This window comes from Corvus kubaryi, unplaced genomic scaffold, assembly GCF_017639235.1.
Source record: "Corvus kubaryi isolate FWS band 111438036 unplaced genomic scaffold, C.kubaryi_AGA036_p1.0 split3-37173, whole genome shotgun sequence".
In the NCBI taxonomy this organism is placed as follows: domain Eukaryota; kingdom Metazoa; phylum Chordata; class Aves; order Passeriformes; family Corvidae; genus Corvus; species Corvus kubaryi.
This window is the reverse complement of record NW_024582085.1, coordinates 679,142-704,435: the sequence shown is the minus strand read 5'-3', so window position 1 is coordinate 704,435 and position 25,294 is coordinate 679,142. Positions and strand designations below refer to the sequence as shown.

Below are 25,294 nucleotides of genomic sequence, written 5' to 3'. Positions count from 1 at the left end.
TCTGGACCAGTTCCATGCTCCTTCTGCTGGAAAATATGCCATTTTCTGTCACCTAGTGCCCCAGTCACTGCCATCCAAACAGATTGTGCTCTGGATCTCTCTTCTGTATTTTCAGCACTCCACTGTCCTTATAATAATATTCACTAATGCAGATATGGGTAGTATCTGGGTTTGATTTAGTATATCCATCATGCAAAAGCCAACAAGTAGCTTACTGGGGTCACATTTGTGCTGTTGGGCTGAATCATTCCTCTCTGATTCATATGTTGTGGCAAAAAGCCAGCAGCTCCAGTTACATTAATGAGCTGCAATATTAATAGATACTAATCTGGCAGTTCAGAAGGGAAAAATAGATGTCAGAAATAAGGATGTGTCATTCTCATAGGCTTTCACATCCTTCACCAGTAAACTTGTTCAGCATAGGGCGGAACTGGGTGCACGGGGACAACAGTGCTGGTTAGACAAAATTGACAGGTCAGAGATGTCATTCTGGGCCTGCTCAGTATTCCCTGTAGTTGTTTGGTGTGAAGGAACATGATCTGATCATTAGATATCAAGGCTGACCATCCCAAACTGCCTTCTTCCCCAGCACTTATTTTATTTTGTTTTGCTTCCTGCAGGCCAGCCAGCTGGGAGTGTACCGGGCCTTTGTGGATAACTATGAAGTTGCTATGGAGACAGCAGAGAAATGCTGCCAAGCCAATGCTCAGTTTGCTGAAATCTCTGAGGTAATGTCACGGTGTTCAGACACACGAGCTGTCTGGGGCTGACTAATACCCTGCCATGTCACTCCTGTCTATTCTCCAAGTACCTCTGCAGCCCTGACTTCTGGAGGAGTTGTGAGCTCCCACAGACTCCCTGCTTCAGCTCCTGTTCTTACACTGATTTGTACCTTGGGCTGGTCACAGACACAGCCTTTGTGTTCTGTCCCCACCCAGGGAATCTGGTAGAAACTGGCATTGCTTTGAACTTCTCCAGCTCTGTGCCACCTTCATGCATTTCTAGAAAGGAAAGCTGTATGTGAGTTTCTCAAGTCTTTCTCTTGCTAATGATGATTCTGGCTGTGGTATAGAAGCCATCCTTAATGGCTGGCACCATGGCTGTCAGTGGGATTGCAGGCTTCACTGGCATGGAGAGGAGACAGTAATTCTCTGTTGAAAAAGGCAAGTGTGTCAACCATAAATCTGTAATACTATTCTTTGGCCTGCTCTGATTTCCTCCCTGTCAGAGGAGTACCTTTGTCAAAGAATTTTGAATACTTTTTCAGGCTTCCCAGACTACCAGCTTTCCCTGCAGTGCATGGTCTCATTGACTGTTTGGATTGTAGTGATTATTTCTTGAAGAACTCAGTTGCCAAGAAAACATGAATTTCCTATGTGTCTCCTTAAAAACAGATGAATAATCAGAGCTGAATACTACCAGGGGTGTTTAGTGGTCTGAGAAAACTCCTGAGTACATTCTATATCACACGTCCCTTGAGACTTTTATGATAAAGAGGTAAAATATGATCCCTCAGTTTTGCTGTTTCTGAAGAATAATTCTGAAATCATGCCAGTATCTACTGTATTTGGAATAACAGTGATGGTACTTTTACATTTGTGTCCTGGTGAGGATTTTGGAGCTGAGCACATTAATGCATGTCATGGCCCATGGCAAAGAGCAGAGTCACAGACAGTGTTCCTTTGCTGCTGTGAAAGAACTGCCACCCAGCTCTGAGTACAGGAATAAGAACTATAACCTGGGGGTATTGAATCCCAATCCTGTACTTTATTTATTGGTGCTGGGACGGTGGCTTTGTCCTTATGGATGTCTTTCTTCTGCAGGTGATTTAAAAACTCCCCCATCCCTGTTGCTGTAGGTGGTTCCCTGCTTTGCTTCATGTCTATTGACAGGTGCTCCTTAGAACATTGCTTAGTATTTGAGATGTGTGGGTGCCTGTGGCATGGCACTGGTGGATTTACCAAGAAGGAAAGCACATCTTTCCATCACTGACTTGAACTGTGATAGGGCTGTCCTCCTTTCACATGGAGGTCTTCCCCTGGAGGAGCAGATAGTCTGTTGTATTCCCATGTGATATTTCAAGGTGACTGACCATCTGCTACATGGGTTTTTTTTTTCTTTTAGAATCTAAAGGCCAGAAGCACAAAGGAATCTAAAGATCAGACAACGAAAAATTCCTTGGAAAGTGAGTGATCCATGGAGAGGAGACTGGTCTGTCAGGACTGTGTGGAGGCTGTTGCCAAACCCCCACTCTCCCTTTTTCTTTTCAAATGCTGGAAGGTTATGGAGTCTGCTGGCTCCACCTGCGAAGTCAGTTCCCTTCTGCTAAGTAGCAGAGCTCATGCAAAGCCTGCTGCATGCATGGGGAAATGCCTCCTACTTCAAACCTCATCAGTGCCTTTGGGCAAAGCCAGCCCAACCACAGGGCTGCTGTGATTTTAAGAGAACATCTGCTACCCAGTGATAGCACAAATGCAATCTCAGATGGTTTTATGGGGGCATTGAGAGAGCCTGGTCAAGATCAGGTTCCATGGGGCTTGTCTCTGTGCACATGAGTAGAAGACAACCCATGCTAGAAGAATGGGTTCTTCTTGATACCACTCTTCTTGATATTCCTGCTGCTTTGTTTTCACAGCTCTGTTGTACAAGCCAGTGGATCGAGTGACTCGCAGCACACTTGTCTTGCATGTAAGTATCTGAAGGGGAGTTTTTAAACTTTAGACCGCTGTCCTATTTTCTTTGACCTTCACATTTTCCATGGAGCTCCAGGACTGCAAAAATAAACCTGTGCTGCTTAAGAGCTTCTTCCCTTTACACTAAGGAGATAGAGTCTGTAGGTAGGATGCTGCTATCTTTTCAGTGATATCACCAAGTGCAGAGTATTATTATCTTCTAGAGATAAATCCTTGCTCTAATCTATATGAAGAAGCTGGAGCATTTTGTCCTACAGCTCTAATTAGGGGCACTCGAACCCTTCTGCCATCCAGTGCTGCTCATGATTGTGTTCTCTGTTTTGTGTTCCTACTGTCAGGATTTGCTCAAGCACACTCCAGTGAGCCACCCTGACCATCCCCTGCTGCAGGATGCTCTGCGCATATCACAGAACTTCCTCTCCAGCATCAACGAGGAGATCACTCCTCGCCGGCAATCCATGACTGTAAAGAAAGGGGAGGTGAGTCTTCCTGCTCTTGTTATTTTCTCAGTTTCTAAATACTAGTTATGTCTTTTCTGTAGAGCTGGCTAGGAAGTTATGCTGTTAATCTGTTTGTTGCTAAGATACAGTTTATGCAGTGTCCTTGTTCTCTAAAGGATGTGGTACAGCTCCCTCTGTTTTCTCTTCAGAAAACAGTTTGGAAACCGAGAGGAAAAGTATGATTAGAGTTTTGTCCTTAGCATTGTCATAATCATTTGTCATACATCCATTTCTATGATGCACATTGCCATGCACTAAATGGATTTGTATTTTACCTGCAAACTGAAACCAAATGGGAAGCCAGGGAGGAGAAGAAGGTGAGGAAACATCAGAAGTCATGAAAGATTAGGAAAAGCTGTTTTCCAGAATCTTAATTTTCACCATAAAATTAATTTTCTGCATCCTTATTTCTAAAGGAGAGTGTTTTAAATGTGACTGGAAAGCAAAACAAATGGAATAGGTTGGGAAAGCCAGGGAGATGACTGACTCCTAAGAGTGTAATATAACCCTTCTCGGCTCTGTTAGGAGCTGGACTGCACCCAGAAAGGTCTAAGATGTGCAGATCCTTCACTTGCATGCAGTGTTGTGCAGGGAGGCCACAGAGTTTCTCTGTGGTGGAGTCTGCATTCCTCAATGGCTTGATTTGGCTGCCTTGTAATTCCATTAAAAAGGGGTTCAGTCCCTCCTGATGAAGAAAGGCCAGGACTGGCAGAAGTGTTGAGAGAGAGGAGGATGTAGGAGGTTGGACAAAGGGAGGTGCAGCTCAGATAGTAAATGTGTAAGAGGAACTATGGCAGCATTCCAGACACGGGCTGATCAACAGTGACCCAAATTACCCTGTGCAAAAACATCTCTTACAAAGCCCAGGAGATTGTTAAGATACCATGAACCTTCATGATTTTTTCCCAAATCCTGACAACTAAATGTGCTTGCTTTTAGCTGTTAAACTGATTTTCAGCTGACAAAAGGTTTGCTGGAAGCTGCAGTTCTGGGAATTTGGTGCACTTTGTCTTGCTTGTTGTCTCATTTTGTCAACCGAGGACACCTCCAGCTGAGAAAAGAAGAGGAGAGGCCAGGCAATTGGAGGCTGAGGCAGAAGCTCAGCCATCAGTCACCAGTGCCTCAGTGATGGGGGATGGCCTCGTTAAAGTGACTGCTGATTGAGTCATAACAGAAAGCACAGGCTAGAATGCCCCTCGAAGGGGAGGGAGCAGTTTGTGTTCTCTGGTTGTCTGTCAGCATCTCAATGAGGGGTGCAGGCTTTGAAACGTGTCATGCAGAATCCTAATGAGGTGCCCGAGCCCAGGCAGAGGGGCAGGCTCAGGAGGGTGAACCTGATGATCACTTTTTGGAGCAGTGTATTTGTCAGATCTTAAAAAGCAGGAAGGGAGGCACGGCAGGACTGGGCTCAGCAGGCCTGTTCACACTCTCACTGGTCCTGCAGTGACTCCAGGTATGATGTGGGGAGGGAGGAAGAGGACATACCTGAGGAGAGCGCCGTGGGTATGCTGGGGGGTACTGGGAGCCCTTTGTGCCCTTCCTCACTGCACACAGCTTTTACTGAGCCCAGGGAAGAAAAGGACTTGCCTTCCACTCTGGGAATCTGACCGGGAATATTTTCTTTAGTCATTTGGCACCAATATCCCACTTCTATCAAAGCAGTAGTGCCCCAGTTGAGCCCTCTGTGTCCTGAGAGTCAGTATGTTCACTCTCCATGTAGTAATCCAGAGACAGAAATCTGCTCCCGGCTACTCTGTGTGGGTTAGTGATGGCTGTTCCTTCTACAAGCTGCTCAGCTTGGGGTCATAGCTGGGTTTTGTTTATTCCTGTAAATCTTCCCTTTTCTACTTACCCTTTCCTCCCACTCGCCTTGCTGGTGCTTCCCCCGGGGTGACAGGACAGTGTGTGGATTGCATCTCCTAATTGACTGCTCTCAATGCATAATGCATTTTTTATTTTAATGAATCACCAGCTTGCTTTGATGGCTTTTTTCATTATTTGTCTTCCTGCCATTGAAGTTTCCTTGGCGGAAAGGAAGGAGGGTAAAACAGCCTTTTCCCCTCATGTATTGCTTAGGTGCTGATCTCAGTTATCTTTTTTTCCCAGTCCTTGCCTTTTATGTGGAATATTTTTTCCCTTTGAGTGTGTTGTGGGGAGGAATCAAATCTCCTTTGCCAGCCTCTTGCTCCAGCTCTTTTTTTCAGGATTGCTTTGAACTGGGGAAAGCAGCCAGTTGTTAATCTCCCTAGTGACAGGCTGCTAAGGAGGGGAGTGTAGGTCAGGAGAGAGTACAGGCTCATCAGCACAGTGTTCTTCTCTTTTGCAGCGGTGATTCCCTGCTTTGGGAGCAGTGACTCAGCCTGATCTGCCTGCTGGCTCCGTGTGTGATGCCAGGTGTCCATCCTGTGCTCCAGCCCCCTGGTTCTGCTGGGCTCCAGAGGCTTTGTTCTAATCTATACTTATGCATAGGAACTGGAAGGTTTCTGTCATGTGGTTTAATTTGCTGGGCTGGATGAGTATTGCAGGTAGTGCAAAGAGATGGGAACAAAGGGAGTAAAATCCCTCACCAGAGGGCCAGAAAGAGCTGCAGCAGGGAAGGCAATATTGGTGGAGTGAGCCTGTGAACAGAGAATTTGTTCCTTGCTGACTGTAGCAGACTTTGCTAAGGACCACGGTATAGAGGAGCCAGGAGAGTGCCAGCCTGGCAGCACAGGGGAGCCGGGGGGCCATCTCTGGCCTTTTGGGTCTGTTTCCATTCAGCTTGATCCACTGCATTCTCTTGTTCCCTTCTTTTCTTCCCATCTTTCTACTTTTATAGTTTTACCTTTTTAACTGCTTTTTAATGAATAATCTACAGGTATCCACTTTGCTAACCCTCTAAATAACAAAGCAAATGCATGGAGGGGAAGGGGATCTTAGTAGCTCTATACTTTGTGGCTCGGAATGTGAGTGGTGGAGAGTCACCCACTGGGGCCATGGAAGAGGCATCTTCCTTGTTGCTGTTGATCCTTCTGCACCCCTATTGTTGTCTTGGTTTAAACAGGGAATGAGGTTAAGGTTCTGCTAGGGACAGTGCCTTGGGGAAGAAGGAAAACAAATGCTTTGAGATGAAGGATGTGCCACTATTACATTCAGAAGGAGGGCAGTAATAACCTTCTCTAGTCTTACTAACAGAACAGCTCTAGGTACTGCATGTTGGGTTTTTTTCAGCTAAGCCCAGATGCAAATGACTGTAGTGCTTGTGTCTTTCCCTGCCAGAAGTCAAGGCTGGTGTTTCCGGCTAATTCAGTCCATTTGTGCAAAGCACAAATGAAACTGCAAAAAATTGCAGAGTTCACTTGAGAGGTGGTGGTCCCTTTCTTGACTGCTGCTCCTCTCGTGCTCTTTGCAGAGTGTTGTTCCAGGGCAGTTCAGATCAACCTGAGTGTGGTGGCTGCCACTCTGCCTTGCCCTGACCATGTACTCCCACTCTCTCTGAAGTGTTCATACCGATGTTTGTGTGATCCCACAGTGGCACAGAGGAATGGAACCTGGAATTTTGGGTCACTGCTGGCTGAGCGGCTTCATGTCTGGTCTCATCAGCACCAGTCCAGACACAAGGGAGCTGACAGGCAGCTTTTTCTGCGATCAAGCCCAGTGGATCACATCACAGATCAGCTTGTGCTACTGTACACCCTTTGTCCTTGCCCTGGAGAGAAGAGGCTGCTTGGCAAGCTGCTCTACCATGTTTCTAAATGTGGTTTTAAACTGCAGTCAAAGGACTGGGTATCATTGCCTTAAGCTTCTGTTTGGCTTTGTAGAGGCCAAGTGTGCTAGAGAAGGAAAAGGACAAAGGACATGTGCAAGGGAGCAGAAGTGCAAACTGAAGCCTTTGAAAAGCTGGAAGCAAAGCTTAGGCACAGCCATGCACAGCATGGGGCCTGGTGCCTACCGCTCCTGGAGGCCTTGGGCAGATGTTGGCAATAGAGCACTCAGAAGTTATCTTGGCTGCTTCACACTGTCTTACAGCTGGAGCCAGAGAGCTCCTGGTGACAGGAGCTTTGGGAAGAAGAAAAAGACTATTAAAATGCTCAAAGAGCAGCCAGTCTAACTCCCTAGGCAGAGCATCCCTTTTGGTTTTTTTTGCAGTGCTGGTCTTGCAACACACTTACACACACGAGGAATCATTTTCTTCCTACGCTCTGTAGAAAGCCAAACCACCTCTTCCTCACTGACACGTGCCAATACCCATCCCCTGGTTTTCCCCTCCTCCCTCTGCCTCACACATGTCCCAGCCCTTCTCGGGGCTCTCACCCACACGCACTGCAGGCCTCTGCTGTCACCACATCGGATGAGCTCTTTCCTCGGCACACAAGCGGGAGATGGCCTTTTGTGCAGCTGTGGGTCTGCTTGAGTAGGTTTTTAAATTCCACTTTTGTAATGTGTCTCAGACAAGTTGGCCACACTTCCTGAAGTTAATCAGTCTGTGACAGCAGCAGGATTTATCATATGCAAACAGCACAAAAACACTGTAGGATGAATAGATGAGCACAAGGTAGTCGTGAGCTTGGTAGCAGAGGAGGGGAAGATGTTCAGTGACAGAGGTAAGAGGAGGAGGAGGACAGCAATAGGCAATCCAAACAGGATAACCAAGCACTGGAAAAGGTACAGGGAGAGCTCTTTTGTTCAGAGCACTGAAGCGGGTGGGAGGAGCAGATGAAAACACGCAAAGAAAAGCAGGGCCTGGAAAAGAGACTTGGAACTTATATTGCACCAGTACAGGAGCTTTGCAAGAGCCACTGAAGGTAACAGCACAGGCCTTGTGCGAGAGACTAAAGATGATCCTAATTCACTCTATTATGATACAAAATCTTCACCCACACTTCCTGGAACATCTTTCTGAAGCTGTGCTGAGCTCCTGTGCTGGACACCTGACAGTCTTGGAGGCCCTCTGTGGAAGAGAGGGGATCACTCTGCCACTCTCCTGCTGCTGTCGCCCTATCACCCTAATCCTATGTTCTCTTGGATGTTTATTTGGTGTTTCTGTTGTTAGTGTTATTTCAGGCTATTTTAGGAAATCTTCAGCACCTCTGGTAACTGTAACAAACAGTAACTCCGGGAACAAGGTAGAGAGATGGTTTCCAACATGAGAGCTATTGTATGGCATGTTCAGCAGGATCACCCAGCCAAAAGACCTTGTGTTTCAGGAGACCCCATTTAATGGGAGGCCACCAAAGGAATAGCTGTTGGTGGCCCTGGGTGGGAGGAGTTGACCAAAGTGTTGGTTCCAAAACTGCAGAGCTGAGGAAGCCTCCTGAGTGGCACAAGTCCTGTCTGAGGGGCCTGCTGGCTCCCCCAGGGTTGGGAGAGGATGGGCTGACTCATGTCAGGAGGTCCAGGAAGGTGCCCTTTGCTCCCACGCTGTGGGGTTTGGCAGGGATCTGGTAAGCCATTGGGAAATCCTTTTATTGTTTCCCTCTGACCTGCTGCACCTTCAGGCAAGATGACTCATTTGCAGCAAAGGATGTGCCCCTTTGCTGGAAGTGCCCCTCCTCAGCCCCACGGATGCTGAGCAGCCTGGGGCATGCCTGTTGTGCCCAGCCCTAATGAAAGCCCTCTTTTCCAAGAAAAGCTGGTAGTAAGGAGAAATTTCCTGACTTGATCCACAAATGTTTTCTCCTGTACTCTCCTCCCCAAATGCTTGGTTGCTCTTGTGGCAGTTCAAACCCACTGCTTGCTGGAGGCAGACCTTCCCAACTAGCTCCCACGAGCAAGAAGATATGAAGAATGAAGGGTCTGGGAAGCTCAGTGTTTCCTTCTGACTGACTGGAGTATACCCCTTTCACCTCTTTCCTTCTGTTCCAGCCCAGCTTAGGAAGTACAGGCTTGTCCTCTCCCACCCAGCTCTCTTTGTGGGATTTTTTGCTGCCTCGGGGTCGCACTGTGTCTGTGTCAGTGATAGGGTTTGGTTCCCAGGAGTGCTAACCCAAATAAATTCAGTGCCACCTCAGCCCCAGATGGGAACTGTGAAGGTTGTTGAGTCGTTTGGCATGGAATGGCTGAGCTTTCTGCTCAGGTTCTGGGGAGATGTGCTCTCGGCAGGGTGCTGGCCTGGGGCCTTGGCTCATCTCACACACTGCCAGTGCCTGGCAGAGGTGGACAGAAGGTCAGGTCAGGACTGTGCCTTGTCACTGCCAGGCAGGGGAAGGACAGTGCCACATCCTGATGGGTAGCAAAGATGAGTAAGCCGTGAGAACATCTTTACACCTACGAACAATGTGCAGAGGTTGAGCTGGCAGCAAGCAGCTATTCTCATTGCTCCAGAGGAGCTGAGCTGATTTGCAGTGTAATTAATATGCATCAGATCTAGAAACTTGAGATCAGGGGTTTGGCTTGCTCACAAAATATCTTTCCCTGCTTATTATTGCTCCCAAATGAAATTCTTTGCAGGAGAGGAGATTGTTCTTGCTACTGACAGCATGCCTCCTCCTGTTTGTTTATTTATTTTCAAAGCTCAATGTTTCTAGTTCCCTATCTGGGGCTTGCTCTCCAGGCAGGAGGGAAAGGCGTGCTCAAGTGCCCATCAGCAGCAAAGGCATTAGTGCAGGCAGGAGTTATCTCAAAAAGCATAGAGAAGAAGCCAGGAGGATCACACCCACCTGAAAATAAACACTAACATATGTACAGGCCTTTCTGAGCTGAAGCACTGCTGGATGCCAGATCTCCCCAGAGTCCTGCCCGGAGATGCTGCAGCAGTCTGCCAGGGAGCAGCCTTGCTTCCCGCAGTTCTGAGAAAAGTGCAGTTTTTGCTGCCCTGCTCACAGATTTCCAGGACCTTTGTGTAATGGAAGGCAGCACCAAGATGAGCTGCTGACTCCATGTGCTTTCACAGTAAGTTGTGGTGCTTGTGTAGCTGCAGACAGGAAAATGCAAACTCCTAGTCCCTGTCAGGAAGTGTAGGGTGCTGTGGGACAGACTGTGGAAAGAAGAATGATGTCTGCAAGGGCATTTCTTTGTCACGTGTTCCTTGCCATGATGCCTGCTAGGCTCAGGACTGATGTGGTTTGTTTTCATTTTGGAGAGCCAAGATGGGAAGAATGGTAGGCAGGAGAGGCAGCGCAGGGCTTTGCACTCCCACGCCCTCAGCAGGGAATGCGTTCAGGGTTTGTTAAGTCACGCAGCAAACAGAACCCAGGGGCCTCACCTGAGAAACTGAGGCATCACTTCTGGTGTGGGTGTCCTGACCTTGCCCAGGGGAGCTGCTCTCCTGGTGCCCCGTGGAGACCCTTCCCTGTGTGTGTCGCTGGTGGGGGTCACAGCCATGGGGCAGGGCAGCAGGGCCTCAGGGGCGAGTCCTGAGCATGGGGGTGGGCAAGGCTGGCAGTGAGACAGCTGGGGAGATGCTGGTTAGCCCTGGACAGGGTTAGCAGAACTCTCCTGTCTCCAGCCACAGTGCTGTCTAGGCAGATGTGGGACATCTGATGTGTCACTTAGTGGTGTCAGAAGAGCATCCTCTTAGGTGGAATAACAAAGGAAGTACAGGTCAGGGAAGAGTTCCTTAGCATGTGTGGGGAACCTGGTGGTTCCTGCTTGTACTGGCTGCGAAGTGAGGCAACACTGACAGTTATACATATTGGTGGAAATAAACTTTGCCCAGAGCTGAATGCCTTGCCTTCTGTTTGAAAATCTGTGGGAGGTATCTATTCCAGGTGTGCACTGAGTCCTGCTGATTCTGACAGCACAGTGGAGGACCTGAGCATGGAGCAGGGCATGAAACTCGTGTCATGGTCACTGAAATGAGCACACAGCCACCTGTCTAAGCGCCTACATTCCAGCCTTTTGGTCTTTCGACTATGGAGTCATTCATCCCCCCTGCCTCCCCCATAAGGGAACTAGGAAAGCAGTGTTTCTGCCTACCGATATGTGCGCCTTCTTTAGGAGGCTGTAAAACTCCCTGGAACTAGAAACACGATTAAAGGTGTCAGAGTTGTGCAGCTTCTTTGCATCTTCTAGGTTTGGGGAATCTTTATATGGTATATAAAGAAGATTTCAATAGGCACATGGTGAGGGTAGATCCAGATGGTCCTTTTAAAGCACAGACTGATAAGGGACTCCTGAGAAGTTTGCCAGATACACGTGTTCAGGAATTATCCCTTAACAGCACTTGTAATGAAGGAGCAGCAATGGCGTTCAGCTGTTAATGTTGACAAAGTCGTTATGGGAATGGGAGAGGAGGGGGTCGAGGAGAGTTTTGCTATCCCTGCTGGGGTGGCTGAGGCTGATGCTGGGAAGTGACTCTGGGAGAAGTGACTCTGGAAGAAGCGGTGTTTGCTGCTCTCTGCTGGCTTGGGAGGGGACGATCTGCTGGCAGGGATTCAGGGATTCTGGTACGAAGGAGCTGGGCAGTGACTCACAGCAAACTGCACTTGGGTTCAGGAACAGGTGATGGAGAGAAGCCCGAAGTCTGACCCAATACCAGGCAGGGGAGAAGATGCATGGCTCTTTCTGTCTCTGGGAGAGAGGGCTGCAGCAGGGAGCAGAGTTGACAGCAAGGAGTATTTAGTAGGCTTTTTAAATTTTCTGAATTAGACAGATTTACTGAATTTGCTCTGGTAGGAATCATGTCTAAGGACTGTGCTGCCCTAGTGCCACATGTGGAGCTCATATTGCACTGAAACATTTTCCCTGTTTTTTTCCCAGCACCGGCAGCTGCTGAAGGACAGTTTCATGGTGGAGCTGGTGGAGGGGGCTCGCAAGCTACGTCATGTCTTTCTTTTTACTGATCTCTTCCTGTGTGCCAAGCTCAAGAAGCAGATAGGAGGGTGAGAGTTTCCTTTTGGACTTCGTGCTTTGCACCTCAGCTGCAACAGAACCCTGGGTTTGGCCTGCAGTTTTAGTTGCATATGGATGGACCAGACCTGGGTAACCATAATCCACAAGATGTAGTTAGACAAGAAATGATTGGCAATCTGGGAATGTTTACTGTATGAGATCCTGTCTAAGACCTGACCCCTCAGGAAAGGTTAATTTCTCCCATCCATGCCCTGAACCTACGTAGGAGAGCAGGATATGCTGTAGCTGCTGGTATTCTGGACAAATGTCATTCATTTTTCTACTTCCCCTTTCTTTTAATAGGTGACATTCTTCACTTTCTTTTGTGACTGAGGTTGTTAATTTTGGCTTTGCAGCTACAGCCTGTTAACAGTTTTACAGAAAAATGGTAAAGGTGCAGTAAACAGACTATGTGTCAACCCTAAAGTGCAGCTAAAAAGCAGTTTTGTTGGCATTTTTCACAAGTGAGGGGGGAGGAACCACTACCAATGTACTTGCCTCAAATAGGGCTTTTCTTCATTTGGTAAATGTTCTTCTTGGGGAGACCTCACTCAGCTTATTGCCCTTCTCAAGCAAAAAGTTATGCTTGCCCTTTTCAAAGCACGTGCTAGTGAGGAATGAATCTTCAAAAGGGTGGGACATTCCCAAGAGTGGATGTTCCTGACAGTAGAAGTGAAGAGGGAATAAATTACATTAAACATTTAAAAAGGGAGCTGCTTATCCTGGTGAAATCCCTGGAGAATGGCAGCTGTGAGCTGTAGTTTCTCTCCCCAGTTGAATTACACAGAGGTTTATATCCATTGGCTCACCTGCCCCACCTTGGCCCTAGCTTAGGCAGGAGAGACCCAGGTTCAGATCCCAGGGGGCCACCAGGTCACAGGTGTGGCACAGCTTTAGAACTTTGCAACACCAGGGGCTTTGAAGAGAGAGCACACAAGACTGAAATTGTCTGCAGGAGATGGATGTGGTTCCTTAGGATGAAAAGAACTAGATAACAAAATAAGTTGCCTTGTTATATGCTGTGCTGGCTACTGGCCCTGCTAGTCTGTCTAGCTGAAAAGCAGCCTTTTGTCAGACTTTCTCCATATGGGAATGACAGTAAAGTTGGGCCAGTATCTGTATGTTATGCACTATAGCAGGGAAGGACTTGTGGGAAGGAGTGGGTGTTGTCAAACCAAGTGGGTGTTTACCAGTAATAGTAAAAGGTTTGGACCTTCTGCCTTTCAGAAAAAGCCAACAGTATGACTGCAAATGGTACATCCCACTCACTGACCTCAGTTTCCAAATGGTGGATGAGTCTGAGGCAGTGCCCAATATCCCATTGGTACCTGATGAGGAACTGGATGCCATGAAGATCAAGATATCCCAGATCAAGAATGACATCCAGCGGGAAAAGGTAAAGGAGTTGAGCACTCCAAGGCAATGCAGACTCAGTGTCTGTGCTCAGATGAGGTGCTGGTGGCAGCAGCTCTCCCAGGGCTGCACGGTGTGGGGAGCCAAGCTGCAACAGACCATTCAGCAGGGGCTTGTGATAGCCAGGTGCTTCGCTCATGCTAGTGCACAGCCTGGGTGATGCTGCCCTTTGAGGAGGCACAGATAAAAAGACCCTGTAGTTGTACCCAGCAGCTCCTCTACTCAGCAAAACCACCTATGAACATCAAAGTGGAGGGCAGGGATCTTATGCTGAAGACATGAGAAGGACTGGAAGTGTTACTTGCCAATTTCTGGCTGTTGAATTATGATCCTGCCAGTGATTTTGATCAGAAGCCATTTACTCTTGAATTTTAGCAGGCTCAGTTATGCCTTTAAAGCTTTTTCCTACTTCACAGATGTCAAAGCACCAGCAAATATATGGAAAACAGCAATTATGCTGACTGGACAGTCTGACATGGACATAGTGTCTCTGGCCCAGGCTTCTCTTTGCTTGCAAGACATGTTTTCTGAGAGTTGTTAGATCACAAAGTTTCCTGGACCCTAAAAGAGAAATAAGAGTTTGAACACTGGTGATGTGTAGAGCAGGATATGAGTAACATTGATGTGCTGTGAGAAGATTATTCCCCATGCTTCCAAAGAATACGCTTCTGCCTCTTGGTCCTGGCTGGCTTTTAAAGAGGGCTTCCTGGAAAAAGTAAGGTATTAGGAAGAACACTTTGTGGAAGCCTTTTACTCACCAGCTGCAGGTGTCTAAGACGTGCTTTGGTGCATCAGTGCTAAACAATACACATGGCTGGGTTTGGGACTGGATTTTATCCAGGAAAAACTGTATTTTTAGTGGACCTCTGATGAAAATGGATCAATGGGTGGTGAGTAGGAGTCTTCTGGGCGGCTTCTAGAGAAGTTCCTTAGTCTTCTTAGTTAAGAACACTTGGAGGACCTGGCAGTGATATGGCTGCTCAGTGACATGATGCTACTGCAGCCTCTGGAACAGAAAATACAGGTTACAGCTGGGACAGTGGCCACACACCTCTGCATTTCAGCTGGGACAGCTGGAATCAAGAAACAGAGCCCAGTCCAAGTGGAGATTCTGCAAGTAACACCTTTCTGAGCAGCTGGGAGCCCTGTGGATCCTGTTGACAGCATTTCTTCTACTCTGGGGCCATTTACCTACTCACAGGGTAGAGACTGTGGTTTTCAAAATGGTGGTTAATCTAAATGGGGGCAGATTTGGAGTGTAACACGTGTCCTCTGTCTCCCTCTCTCCCACACCCTTCAGAGGGCCAATAAAGGCAGCAAGGTCATTGAGAGGTTGAAAAAGAAGCTCTCGGAGCAGGAATCCCTCCTACTACTGATGTCTCCCAACATGGCCTTCCGGGTACACAATCGCAACGGCAAGGTGAGAGCACACCCTGTCACCCTCAGGGGCCAGAGATCAGGGGCTTGTGTCTGTGACTGTACATGCTCCTGCACAGGGAGGGCTTTGTGGCCTCTGCTGTGTGTCCTCAAAGCACTTTGCAAGCAGCAGACACCTCACCCTTGCTGTGCCCAAGGTTATGATGGCATCCTATAAGGCTGTGACTAATTTGCATACAAGACTGGCATTTAAGAAATAACCATAGAAATGAATCCCCTATCTCAGCACCAGTCCTGGTGGAGCAGTAGGAACAGCCCTTCATCCAAGATCCAGCTCTGCAGCAGCTGCCTTCTAAATTGCCCTGTGACTTCAAGGCTTGGCACACTCAGGGCAGTGTCCTCAGGGCTGCAGCTGCCCCTGCCAGGGTCATCCTCTGTCAGGGGTGTTCCCTGCTATGGCAGTGCTGTAACCTCTCACCGTGGCCTTTCCATGCACATGGCAAAGGAGTCTGATAAGGTTGTGTTGCTGCTCAGTGAAAATCCTTGAGCTGGTCACTGCTTCCTGACTGTCACTGCTTCATCAGTGTCTAGGCCTGTGCTGGAGGCTTCTGACATTCCTGGTGCAACTGAATTCCGGTTGTGAGGAATAGCCCAAGCTGCCATGGGAGCTGATGCAGGGCCACAACTGCCCTTGGCAGGGTGGGGCTCTGTTAGCTCTGACTGTCCGTGTTGGTGCCACGGGCACATCGCCAGAGCCCTGCCTGCCCTGACAGAGATGTGATGCAGGACAAGTGCTATACATATATACACAAGCAGAACAGTGTATCCAGCAATTTGCACTGGAGGACGGTGGGAGCAGGCAGGCCCAGCCCACAGTGGTGCATCAGACTAATGCATATTTTTATATTCTTCTGTCTCCTATATTCTATTCTGTTTTCTTATATTCTATTTTCTTCCATGTTCCTGGGTAGAGTTACACATTCCTCATTTCATCAGACTATGAAAGGGCGGAGTGGAGGGAGAATATCCGGGAGCAGCAGAAGAAATGTGAGTATCCCTCAGCTGTCATTGGTACAGATACTGTGATCTTAAGGGAACAGAGGTCCAGAGGATAAGGTGTGGGACAGGCTTCCCTGCCAAAACAGAGATCTGCGTTGAAATCCACAGTGCAATATGGATGTCTCCTGTCTGAGGCTGTTTGGGCAACTTCTGGCTGCAGCAACATGGGAGGAATGTGTAGAGAGAGCACTTAGTAAGTAAATGTGTGTAGAGATTTTCCCATTTACCCTAGAGATCAGAGCTCAGTGCAGTTCCAGGGAGAGGGAAGAACCGCACCCTTTTACCTGTCTCCATTCAAAAGAAACCTACTTTTTGGCATGGTGTTCTTGGCTTTGCAAGGAACTAAGAGCCCCTCTATTTCCTGTGAACCATCCTGAGACTTTACTTGGAAGAGGAAAGAAGTATGCCCCCAGTAGAGCTGGGCTGCAGCAGCAATACCGCCCTGAGCACCCCGGTGCTGCCACTGAGCAGTGCCCAGGGAGCACTATCCTATGTGTCCCAGGATGAGGGGTAATGCATCCAGCCTCTCCTTGGAATTTTAACTCCTCTCTCTTTCAATCTCCATGGCAGGCTTTAAAAGCTTCTCTCTCACATCGGTGGAGCTCCAGATGCTAACAAATTCCTGTGTGAAGCTTCAGACAGTCCACAACATTCCCCTCACTATCAATAAGGAAGGTAAGATTTTTGGGTTTTGCTTTCACATGGTGCAGCTGCAGTGAAACTCTCCCCCTGCCTGATTTTGTGCTTTCCCCTGGAACTGCTCTTGCTGTTCCCTTTTGCTACGGGTTGCAAGCATCCTCCAGTATACATTAATCAACTATTACACGGTCCTTTCATGCAGCTGTTGTGCAAGGTTTAAGAGTGCCTGGTGGAGTCCTAGCCCGGGACAGCTTTGAGCTATGTCTGAGAATCCTTTGGAACAACACTAGTTGGCCAAAATTGTGTCAGGGACTATCCTAAATTACTGCTTAATCTGCTAGTGTAGACATAACCTCTATAATTTACTTTTTCTCCTTGGAATTTCTTCCATGCTGTCTTGCTGATGCTAGAACTGTCACTGTAAAAGCCCCCCAGTGCCAGAAGGTATTACAGGTGCCACTGACAACGACTATGGAACGGTCTCCTCTCTTGCTGAACCGACTGTTAACGTGCTCCTGCCATCCTTGGGGACCGTTCACCCTCTGCTCATTAACCTGTGTAATATCAGTTTCATCACTCTTTCACTCTTGGCTCCACTCTGAATGTAACAAAATTCCTTGGATCTTTTGTACAGATGACGAGTCCCCAGGTCTCTATGGATTCCTGAACGTCATTGTCCATTCTGCCACGGGATTCAAGCAAAGCTCAAGTGAGTTATAGTTCTGTGACACACAAAAGGTACTGATAGGGGTTGGATAAGCCACGTGCTGGGACAGCTGGGTGTGGATTGCAGCATCTGTGATGATGGTGAAGAGGAAAGGTGTTTTGGGGAACTGGAAGTTCCCACTCTTAACTCCGAAAAAGATCACCATAAAGGATCAAGCACACAGCACTTATTTTTAGGCCTAGTCTGTTTGAAGTTTTAAGCAGTGTTTGCTGATTACCCAGCTGTTCTAGAAACAATTCAGGCCTTACCCTGAATTCTTTCAGCTGTATTTTGTTTTGCAATGAAAGAATGGAGAGTGTTCTCTGACGTCCAGATTTTTTGTTGTGAAGAAAGTGGTGTTAAAATTCAGGGGAATGAGTTGACAGAAGGATCAAAAAAGGTGACAGAGCTTCTTAAGGACAGCTGGGCTGATCAAGGTGATGAGATTTGTATTGGGATGGTGTTACTGGTACTAGTACAGAGATGATGGAAATGAAGACACCCTGTGCCCAAGTGATTAATGCAAGTTAGGAGATTCTAGCTATTACTTAAAAGTTTTTATCCCTGTCTCCCCTCCTCAGATTTGTACTGCACGTTAGAGGTGGATTCTTTTGGGTATTTTGTGAACAAGGCCAAAACTAGAGTTTACAGAGACACCACAGAGCCTAACTGGAATGAGGTAGGTTTGATCTTTCTGGATATGACTTGTTCCATGTGCCAAACATCAATGCATGATGGGCAGAAGACCTGCCAGTGGAAGAGCTTGCTGCATGCTCAGCATTTGTGCTGTGTATGCTGCTTTTCAAAAAACACTTTTCTGCCAGGTTCATTTGGCTGTCAGGGCTTGCATATTTTCTCTTGATTAGCGGTAGTTAAACAAACAATTTGATACAAATGAGTCTTGTCCAGTATTTAATCTTTCAAACAGATGCATGCTTGATAATTTTTTTAAAAACACAAGTAAAAAATGTGTTGAAGGAGATGGTTTTGTTTATTGAGAGGGGGAAGAATTAGCTATAGACATTTTGCCTGTTTACAGCCAGCTCAGACCTGCCGGTGAGCAAAATTTCTTACAAGGAAGGTGAGCAAATTTGTGTCTTTGAATAATGCTTTGCTGAGACCTTTGAAACCTGACTAACGAGTGAACCATCTTAGTGTCTGATTTGACCACCTTATAGATACAAATACAACTACAGCTTATTTCTAGACCAATTCCAGTATGGAGGAGGTTTTGGCCAGTCCTTAAGTTCTCTTCTGATGAGTATTAAGGAGACTGTATTGATTATTCTGAGACTGGTGTCCTGCTGTGATGCAGCCATTACTCTTTCCTTTCCTGGTGCCCTGCAGGAGTTCGAAATTGAGCTGGAGGGCTCACAGACACTGCGGATTCTGTGCTATGAAAAGTGCTACAACAAAACCAAGCTCACCAAAGAGGATGGAGAGAGCACAGATCGCATAATGGGGAAAGGACAGATCCAGGTAAAACGGCTCAGCTCATTCCTGATACCCTTACAGCAGAACATCACAGGACTTTTGAATCTTGGAGTTCACTGCAGAGGTTTTTTTCTGCCTTCTGATTGTCTCAGCATTGAAGATTTTTCCCTCAGATTGTGAGGTACACAGGGTGATTCACAGGCAGGAAGTCAGCAGCTTTGTCCCTCTTGCTTTGTGCCATGTGCCTACTTCAGCACCCTTATGGAATAGCTGCTTGTTTTGATCTCTCATTTGCCCATTAACTTCAAAACTTCTAGACCAGTGTGTAGGAACTGCACTGCCCCTGGGCCCTGGGCACTGTTGAGGATGCTCCACTTGTGACAGGAGGACGCAAGAATATAGTGCCTGCTCTGTAAGTCATGTGCAGAAGGGCTGCCATCTGTGCGTGCTGGAAGTTGATGGATGTGTTGGCCAGGCCCTGGGACAGCCTGACTGTTGTCGTGACTGCCATGTCCAGAGTGTGGTGTCCATGGCAGCAGGCAGCATCCGAGGAACATTTCCACTGCTGAGAATTGGCCTGGGACACTTTGTGTGGCAGATTTGTAATACAGTAGGGGAGGTGATGATTCCAAAGAGCTGCTGCTTATGGGGGGCTGCTGTGTGATAGAGCACTAAAGCTGGATGTAGGAGAAATCAGGCCATCTGTGGAGGAAAACATGGGGAACGTATGTCCCCCATCTTGTTCCAGTTTGTTGCACTGTCTGTCCACAACTTTAGGAGGGTGTTTAAATGCCTGCTCTGAGAACACATCCTTTGTGTTGGAGTGGCTGTTGAACAGAACAGAGACCTTGCCCAGATACCTTTTCCTTTCTGGCATGTTTAAAGACCTCACCAGTTCCCCTCCATTTATGTCTGGCTGTCCGTCTCCCCATGGATGACAGTTTCCCCTGGCACTGGAGCGATGGTCACGCAGGCCAAGGCCATTTGTGGGATTGCAGAAGCAGCTTGGGGTGAGGGTGGCCTGTGTGATCACATCCCACCTTTGCTATGGCAGGGTTCATTGCCTAAATGACTTTGATCAGGCCTCTTCCTTCCCTCCCTCCTGTTTTCAGGGAGAGCTTTTGTCTCAAATGCATGGTGGAATTTGGAAGGGAATGCGTGTGCAGATCAATAAATGCCAGCACAGGGTGTCTCCTCTGTGTGTGTGTGTCTCGGCTGACAGAAATCCCTATGTCCCTTCTGCTAACAAAGGCTGTTTTCCACGGAGCTGAGCAACTACAAAAGAGCAAGTTTTCAGCCCTGAGATCCCCTGGAGATTTGTGTGCTCATAACAGAGAACCCTGAAATCACTGACCCGCTAAATTCTACAAATATTTTACATAGAATGATTAAAAAAAAAAATTAATTAAATTTTTAGCAATTTTTTTCCTTCTCTCAGGATTGGGCATTTTTATGCACAGCAATTGTATATTCTGTAAATATATTTTGTACTTTAGTAAGTAAAAATACTCTTTGGTGGCAATTGAATATTAATTGCGTCTTGATTCTTTTAGAGAAACCTAAACAGCAGGAAAGGTTAAAAAAGAAAAAATCAATTAAAATGTTTTTAATTAATGTACAAATGTTGCATTCTGTTGTATCATAAAAGGCACATGCAAAAGTTCTGTTGCTTTCTGTAAATCCCCTTTGCAATTTATAAAGATACTTGATGAACTACCAGAAAAACCTCTTAGTTCTCAGTGATTTCTATCCCATCACAAATTTTAAACACTTTTGAATCAAAGAGAAGTCATATGACAGTCTGGTAAGATTTTGGATTGATAAAGATTATTAAATGTTTTGATTTTGGTTTAGTTCTATTTTTGAAGTAAACACCATTTCTCTATTAAGAAACAGTAATAATGCAGCAACAAAATCTGATTACAGTCTGCGGCTGAAGGTTGGCTGTGTTCTCCCAGGTGCTTTTGTATCAAATTTTGTTTACCTTAGAGTTTGTAGTTTATCCTGGGCTTTCTGATTTCTTGTTGTTGTTGCACTGTCATTATTCAGCCCAAGTCTGTCTATCTAAAGGCAAGGTCTGTGAAGTTGGATGAGGATTTTTGTTTCATAAATTCCCTTTAGTTAAAAGCTCTGGGAACGTGAAGAGTCGTGCCTGCATCCTCCTGATGATAAAAGCAGAGAAATTTCTCTGTTGGCTAAATTGCAGTGTATTGTTAAGCCATGTATTATTGTAAATATGCAACTTCCCACTACTGGGAATTATGACTCACCAAGTTCTGAGCCTCAGTGATGAAGACAATCAAGGAGATGAGGACTGTTTTGGCTGTGAAAATGTTTATTAAATCTCTCTGTTACATTATGGCAGTGAAGGAAGGAAGGAAGGCTGGAAATTGGTCCATGTAGTCACAAGTTTCCAGGAATGAGCAGCAATTTTAATAGCTCCCATTGCTCATATTTTCTTTTCCTATGGAATATTTTGTTTGCCTGTCTTTATAGCCAGATGCAAGAGCTGCTTCTTTTCTGCCAGTCTCCAAGTTTTTTATCTCTGAAACATAAACCCATGAGGTTTTAATGTGGGAGAACCTCCTGTAAATGTAGAAGTGAAGTCCTCACCAGACCTGGGCACAGCAGTGCTGGGTGTGCAGTGTTGAACTGACTGGCACACATGGCTGGGGGCTTCTGGTGCACCTCGGGCATGAGAAATACTGTTCCTGGGTACACTGTGAAACTGAAATTATTGGGGGAGTTGGAGGAGGAAGGAATGGACATCACCTGATAGGAGAAAATGTGAGGCTTAGTTCAGACGTGGGCATAAGCTCCTCTGTGAGCACCCCGGGCTTTTCTTTCTGTTGTTACCTTGCAATCCATCTTTGGTACTTGGGCTGGCCCTTTGGCTCCTTGAAGTTTGCACTTCACGTGGCAGACACATCCCCATGTTTGGAGTGTAGCAGCCTTTTGTCTGGCGTTGAGACTGTACCTAAGTGGGCACATTTGTCAGCAGGACCAACCTCTCTGCCTTGGGAACAGACTGCGTGAGTGAAGTGATAGCTCACCCTGTGATCCGGCTCCTCCCACTGGTGCCTCCTAGAAATGCCGTTTCCTTTGTTTTCTTTTTCTGCATGATCAGCTCAAGCTAAATATTTCCTTCTCCCTCACAGCAGTGCTGGAAAATCAGGGAGGATGTGACCTTAGATCACTCATTCTGTGGCGCAGCACCATTCCTCTGTTGCCTTGCAAAACAATCACTCTTATCTTAATTATCTGGGATGTCTCGTAGCAGTGCCCGTGGCTATTTCAGGCATTAAGTTGTTTTCCATGTAAACCAGATTGTCCCATGCTGTACCTCCCAAGTGTCAGCTTGGAAACCTTCTACTCACTCAAGCTTGTTCAAGCAGCTTGCTGAAGCAGAACATTGTCCCAGCAATGAAAATAGGGGGGAAATGAAGAACGCAATGGGTCATGGCTGAAGGGTGATGGTGGGAAAGATTAACCTGTCAGTGGGGAGCTGTGAGAAGAATGGGGTTATGGCAGGACTGGGAGTTTCCAGCAGCAGTGAGACTCTTGACAACATGTATGTCACATCAGTTACAATTCAAAACTGATGGAGTGTAAAGTTGCCTGGGAAACTTAATAAAGGGAAGAAGTAATGTGAATGAATGTATAAAACACACTAACCTTAATGTTCCTCGGTCCTGCCTCTTTTGTTTCCACTGTGGCTTCTTTGTTTTTCCCTCCTTCTGCATGTTTTCTTTTCTCTCTGGGGAAAAAGAAATCATGATCAAGCTCTCTGTAGTGGTTTCCTAGGGCAGAGCACAGACACCCTTCCTAGTGCCTGGCTTGCATTTGCCAGAGCAGCATCCCCAGTTTGCCTTTTTCAAGGTTCTCACCACTCTGCTGTGTGCTCTCAGACTTTCCTAACTGCTGTGCGCTGTCTGAATTGAGTGCTGAGCTGCTGCAAGGGCCAGAGACCTGCACTCAGATACCCCTGTGGTGCTGAGCTGCTTGGTTCTGTTGTGTTTTGGGCAGGATACAGAGAGGTATTGGCTTGATTCATTAGTGAATTTGGGGCTGTAGCTTGCCACTGCAAATATCAAAGGCCACAAGGGGAGCAGCAAACAGGCAGAGTGGTTGGTTTGTATTTTCCTGTTCAGCATGAGCTTTTGGTGGGGACTGTGCAAACAAGCCCATGCGATACAGTCTGTGAGGGTTTTAGCAGGTCTGTCCTATTTGTACGGGCATGGAAACAACACAGTGGCTCTGTTTCAATGGAGATGGGGCAGGTCACTAAAACCAAGCAACTCTTTGGAGGAACTGCCAGAGGAGCAGTAAATTCTACTGTCAAGTGCAGAGGCAGCAATTGCACACTGCCTCCCCTGCTTGAGCTGGCACAACTTGCTCGGAGCTGCCTCCCTTTGCCATGCTGGCTGTGGATTGCATTCTTCTACTTGGTGTTCCTTCTTTCAGGTCACTGATCTCCAAATCAGGCCAGAAGACAGCATGGCCCCATTTGTCCTCTGTGCTGGAGCATCACTCTTGCTAACTCATTGTCCTCAGTGTGCTCTCTCCCTGCCTGCTCCAGCTGCCCTTTCCCTCTGTTGCTCTTGCTGGCCTCAGAAGGTCAGTCATCAGTTGGGATCAGGACTGAAGCTTGATGGAAGTCTCAATGACAGTTCTTGGTTTCCTGTTGACTCTGTTATGTCCTATTGTGACTTACCAGACTTAGACTTGATCTTCCTGTCTCACTCAGTGTTGCTGAGAGTTTATTCAAGCTTTGCTCTTTTAATAGCTTCCATCATTTTGCTTTATTTAAAAAGCACCTTGGAGGAGTTGGGGTTTGTTTTTTTTTTTTTCCTTAATTGCTGTTGTTATTGCCAGTGATTTATGCAGGGTTGGCTGGGTCAGCCAGCCCTGATGCCTGTTCTCCCTGGCTGCCCCCACTCAGTACAAGGCATTCTCCAGCAGGGTCCTGCCAGCTCTGCAGCGGAGTTTGGAAACAAGGGAGCAAGAGGCAGCAGCAGGTACATGGAGGTTTACTCGCAGTCCTGGCTCAGCCCCAGCAGGTAGCCAGCAAGGAAAAGTCTCTGTGAGCTCTCAGCTCCAGGAAGGAGAAGTCTTTGCAAGTTCTCGGCTCCAGCACTCTGCTTCTGCTTGTCCTTTGCAGCAGTGTGAAAGTCACTCTTGAGACAGAGCAGGGTGGTGTTTGGCTCAAATTTTTTAACAGCTATTGACATTCTTTTGTTTTGTGCAGTGGTGGGAATTCCCTGGTCGCTACTGAGACATACTCAGCAATACCTGTTAGCTTAAATAAGCTGTAACTGGATTCTGCTGGACTCCTCCTTTAAAGTTTTTGGCAAATATTCAAACCCTCTTTCCTCTTTAGTCTTAAGCTGTCTCTCCCTGCTATAAATAATACACTCAGTGACTCCATTCTAAAAGTGTATGAAAAACTGGTTCCCAGCAAGAGGATTGTCTGTTACTGTGTCCATCAGCAGGGCCATTTTGGCAGCTTAACCAGATGACTCTTTAGAGCTGGAGATCAAGCTTTCAGGAATACTCAATTTCATGGTTGCTCCTCATAGGAAACCGGACACTTCAGAAGTGGTTTCCTCTTGATTCTGGGAAAGAATGCAGTTGTTGAAAGAAACCAAACTTCCAGCACGGAAGTTCAGGGTAGAACAGCCTAGAAACTGGCCAGCTCGTGGGGCCCTCGGCCAGCCCTGCAGGCGGGGGCGGATCTTTTCTGCTGGAGTTAAAAGCGAACCCCCTTGGCGAGCAGTCCTGTGTTCAGGGTCACTGAGGCACTGAAGCCAAGTACTGCTGCCCATTGGCCTTCTGGACCTTTGCACAGTCCCAAAATGTGGGAGCTGCAGGTTACTGACTATTCCTTACAAGGGCTCTTCAGGAATTTCTGCCGGAGTTGCACCTATAGGAGCCGGTCCAATTCGACAGGGAAGCATGTGTGTGCCAGCAGCATCCCGCTGTGGGCTCATGTCCGTAACAGAGTGCGCAGGGATAAGGTTGGCCTCGTTTGTTCTGTTGCTGCCTGGGGTCTCTGCAGTGGGAGGAACTTCACTCTCTGCTGCTTGTCTTTCTTTGGGGAGTGGGGAAGGGTATGGGGGGGCTTGTCTCTGTAGCTGTCAGCAGCATTGGATTGCTCTGTTGATGATCTGACTGTGACCGTGACCGTGTCTAAGCTTTCCCAGAATTTCCTGCAGCTGCCATTGTTCCAGCATTTCCCTCCCCTGCCAGAGCTCTCTGGCCCTGCACGGGGCTCTGTGAGAGGGGGGAGCTGTGCTGCAAAGCAGCTCTGGCTATGACTGTTTGTTTGCTGACAGCAGCAAACTCAAAACAGGTTTGCTGCAGGTGCCTCCTCCTGGTCTTACTGTGCCTTTGTGTTGAAGAGCCAAGTGTTACAAAGCTGTCTCAGGAGGCACTGAATTCTCGCTTTGGCTGGTTCCAATGGCGATTAAGCCCCCAGGCAGACAGCTCTTCCTCTCTTGCCAGTCTACCTGGAGCTGAGTGCCACTCCTCAGGCATTTGGATGTGTTTGGGCTCTCCCAGGCAGTACTGGAATTGCTGGGTGATGTTTTAGCACTTGAGTCAGCTGCTCCCCAGCTCACAACTGTCCACTCAAGAGATCAAGCAAAGCTGAAAATGAGAGA

At 47.2% G+C, this 25,294-nt stretch overlaps 1 protein-coding gene across 2 annotated transcripts in view; it reads left to right on the top strand.

Moving 5' to 3' along the window:
- BCR (BCR activator of RhoGEF and GTPase) overlaps nt 1-25,294 on the top strand; it is a 99,611-nt gene that overhangs the window by 61,399 nt on the left and 12,918 nt on the right. For both annotated transcript variants that reach the window (XM_042015126.1, XM_042015125.1), the window contains 12 exons: nt 621-728; nt 2,125-2,185; nt 2,636-2,688; nt 3,032-3,172; nt 11,873-11,994; nt 13,232-13,400; nt 14,718-14,837; nt 15,766-15,841; nt 16,424-16,528; nt 17,127-17,201; nt 17,780-17,877; nt 18,546-18,677. In XM_042015126.1, the coding sequence (XP_041871060.1) occupies nt 621-728; nt 2,125-2,185; nt 2,636-2,688; nt 3,032-3,172; nt 11,873-11,994; nt 13,232-13,400; nt 14,718-14,837; nt 15,766-15,841; nt 16,424-16,528; nt 17,127-17,201; nt 17,780-17,877; nt 18,546-18,677 (1,260 nt within the window). The remainder of the gene's footprint in view (nt 1-620; nt 729-2,124; nt 2,186-2,635; nt 2,689-3,031; nt 3,173-11,872; nt 11,995-13,231; nt 13,401-14,717; nt 14,838-15,765; nt 15,842-16,423; nt 16,529-17,126; nt 17,202-17,779; nt 17,878-18,545; nt 18,678-25,294) is intronic.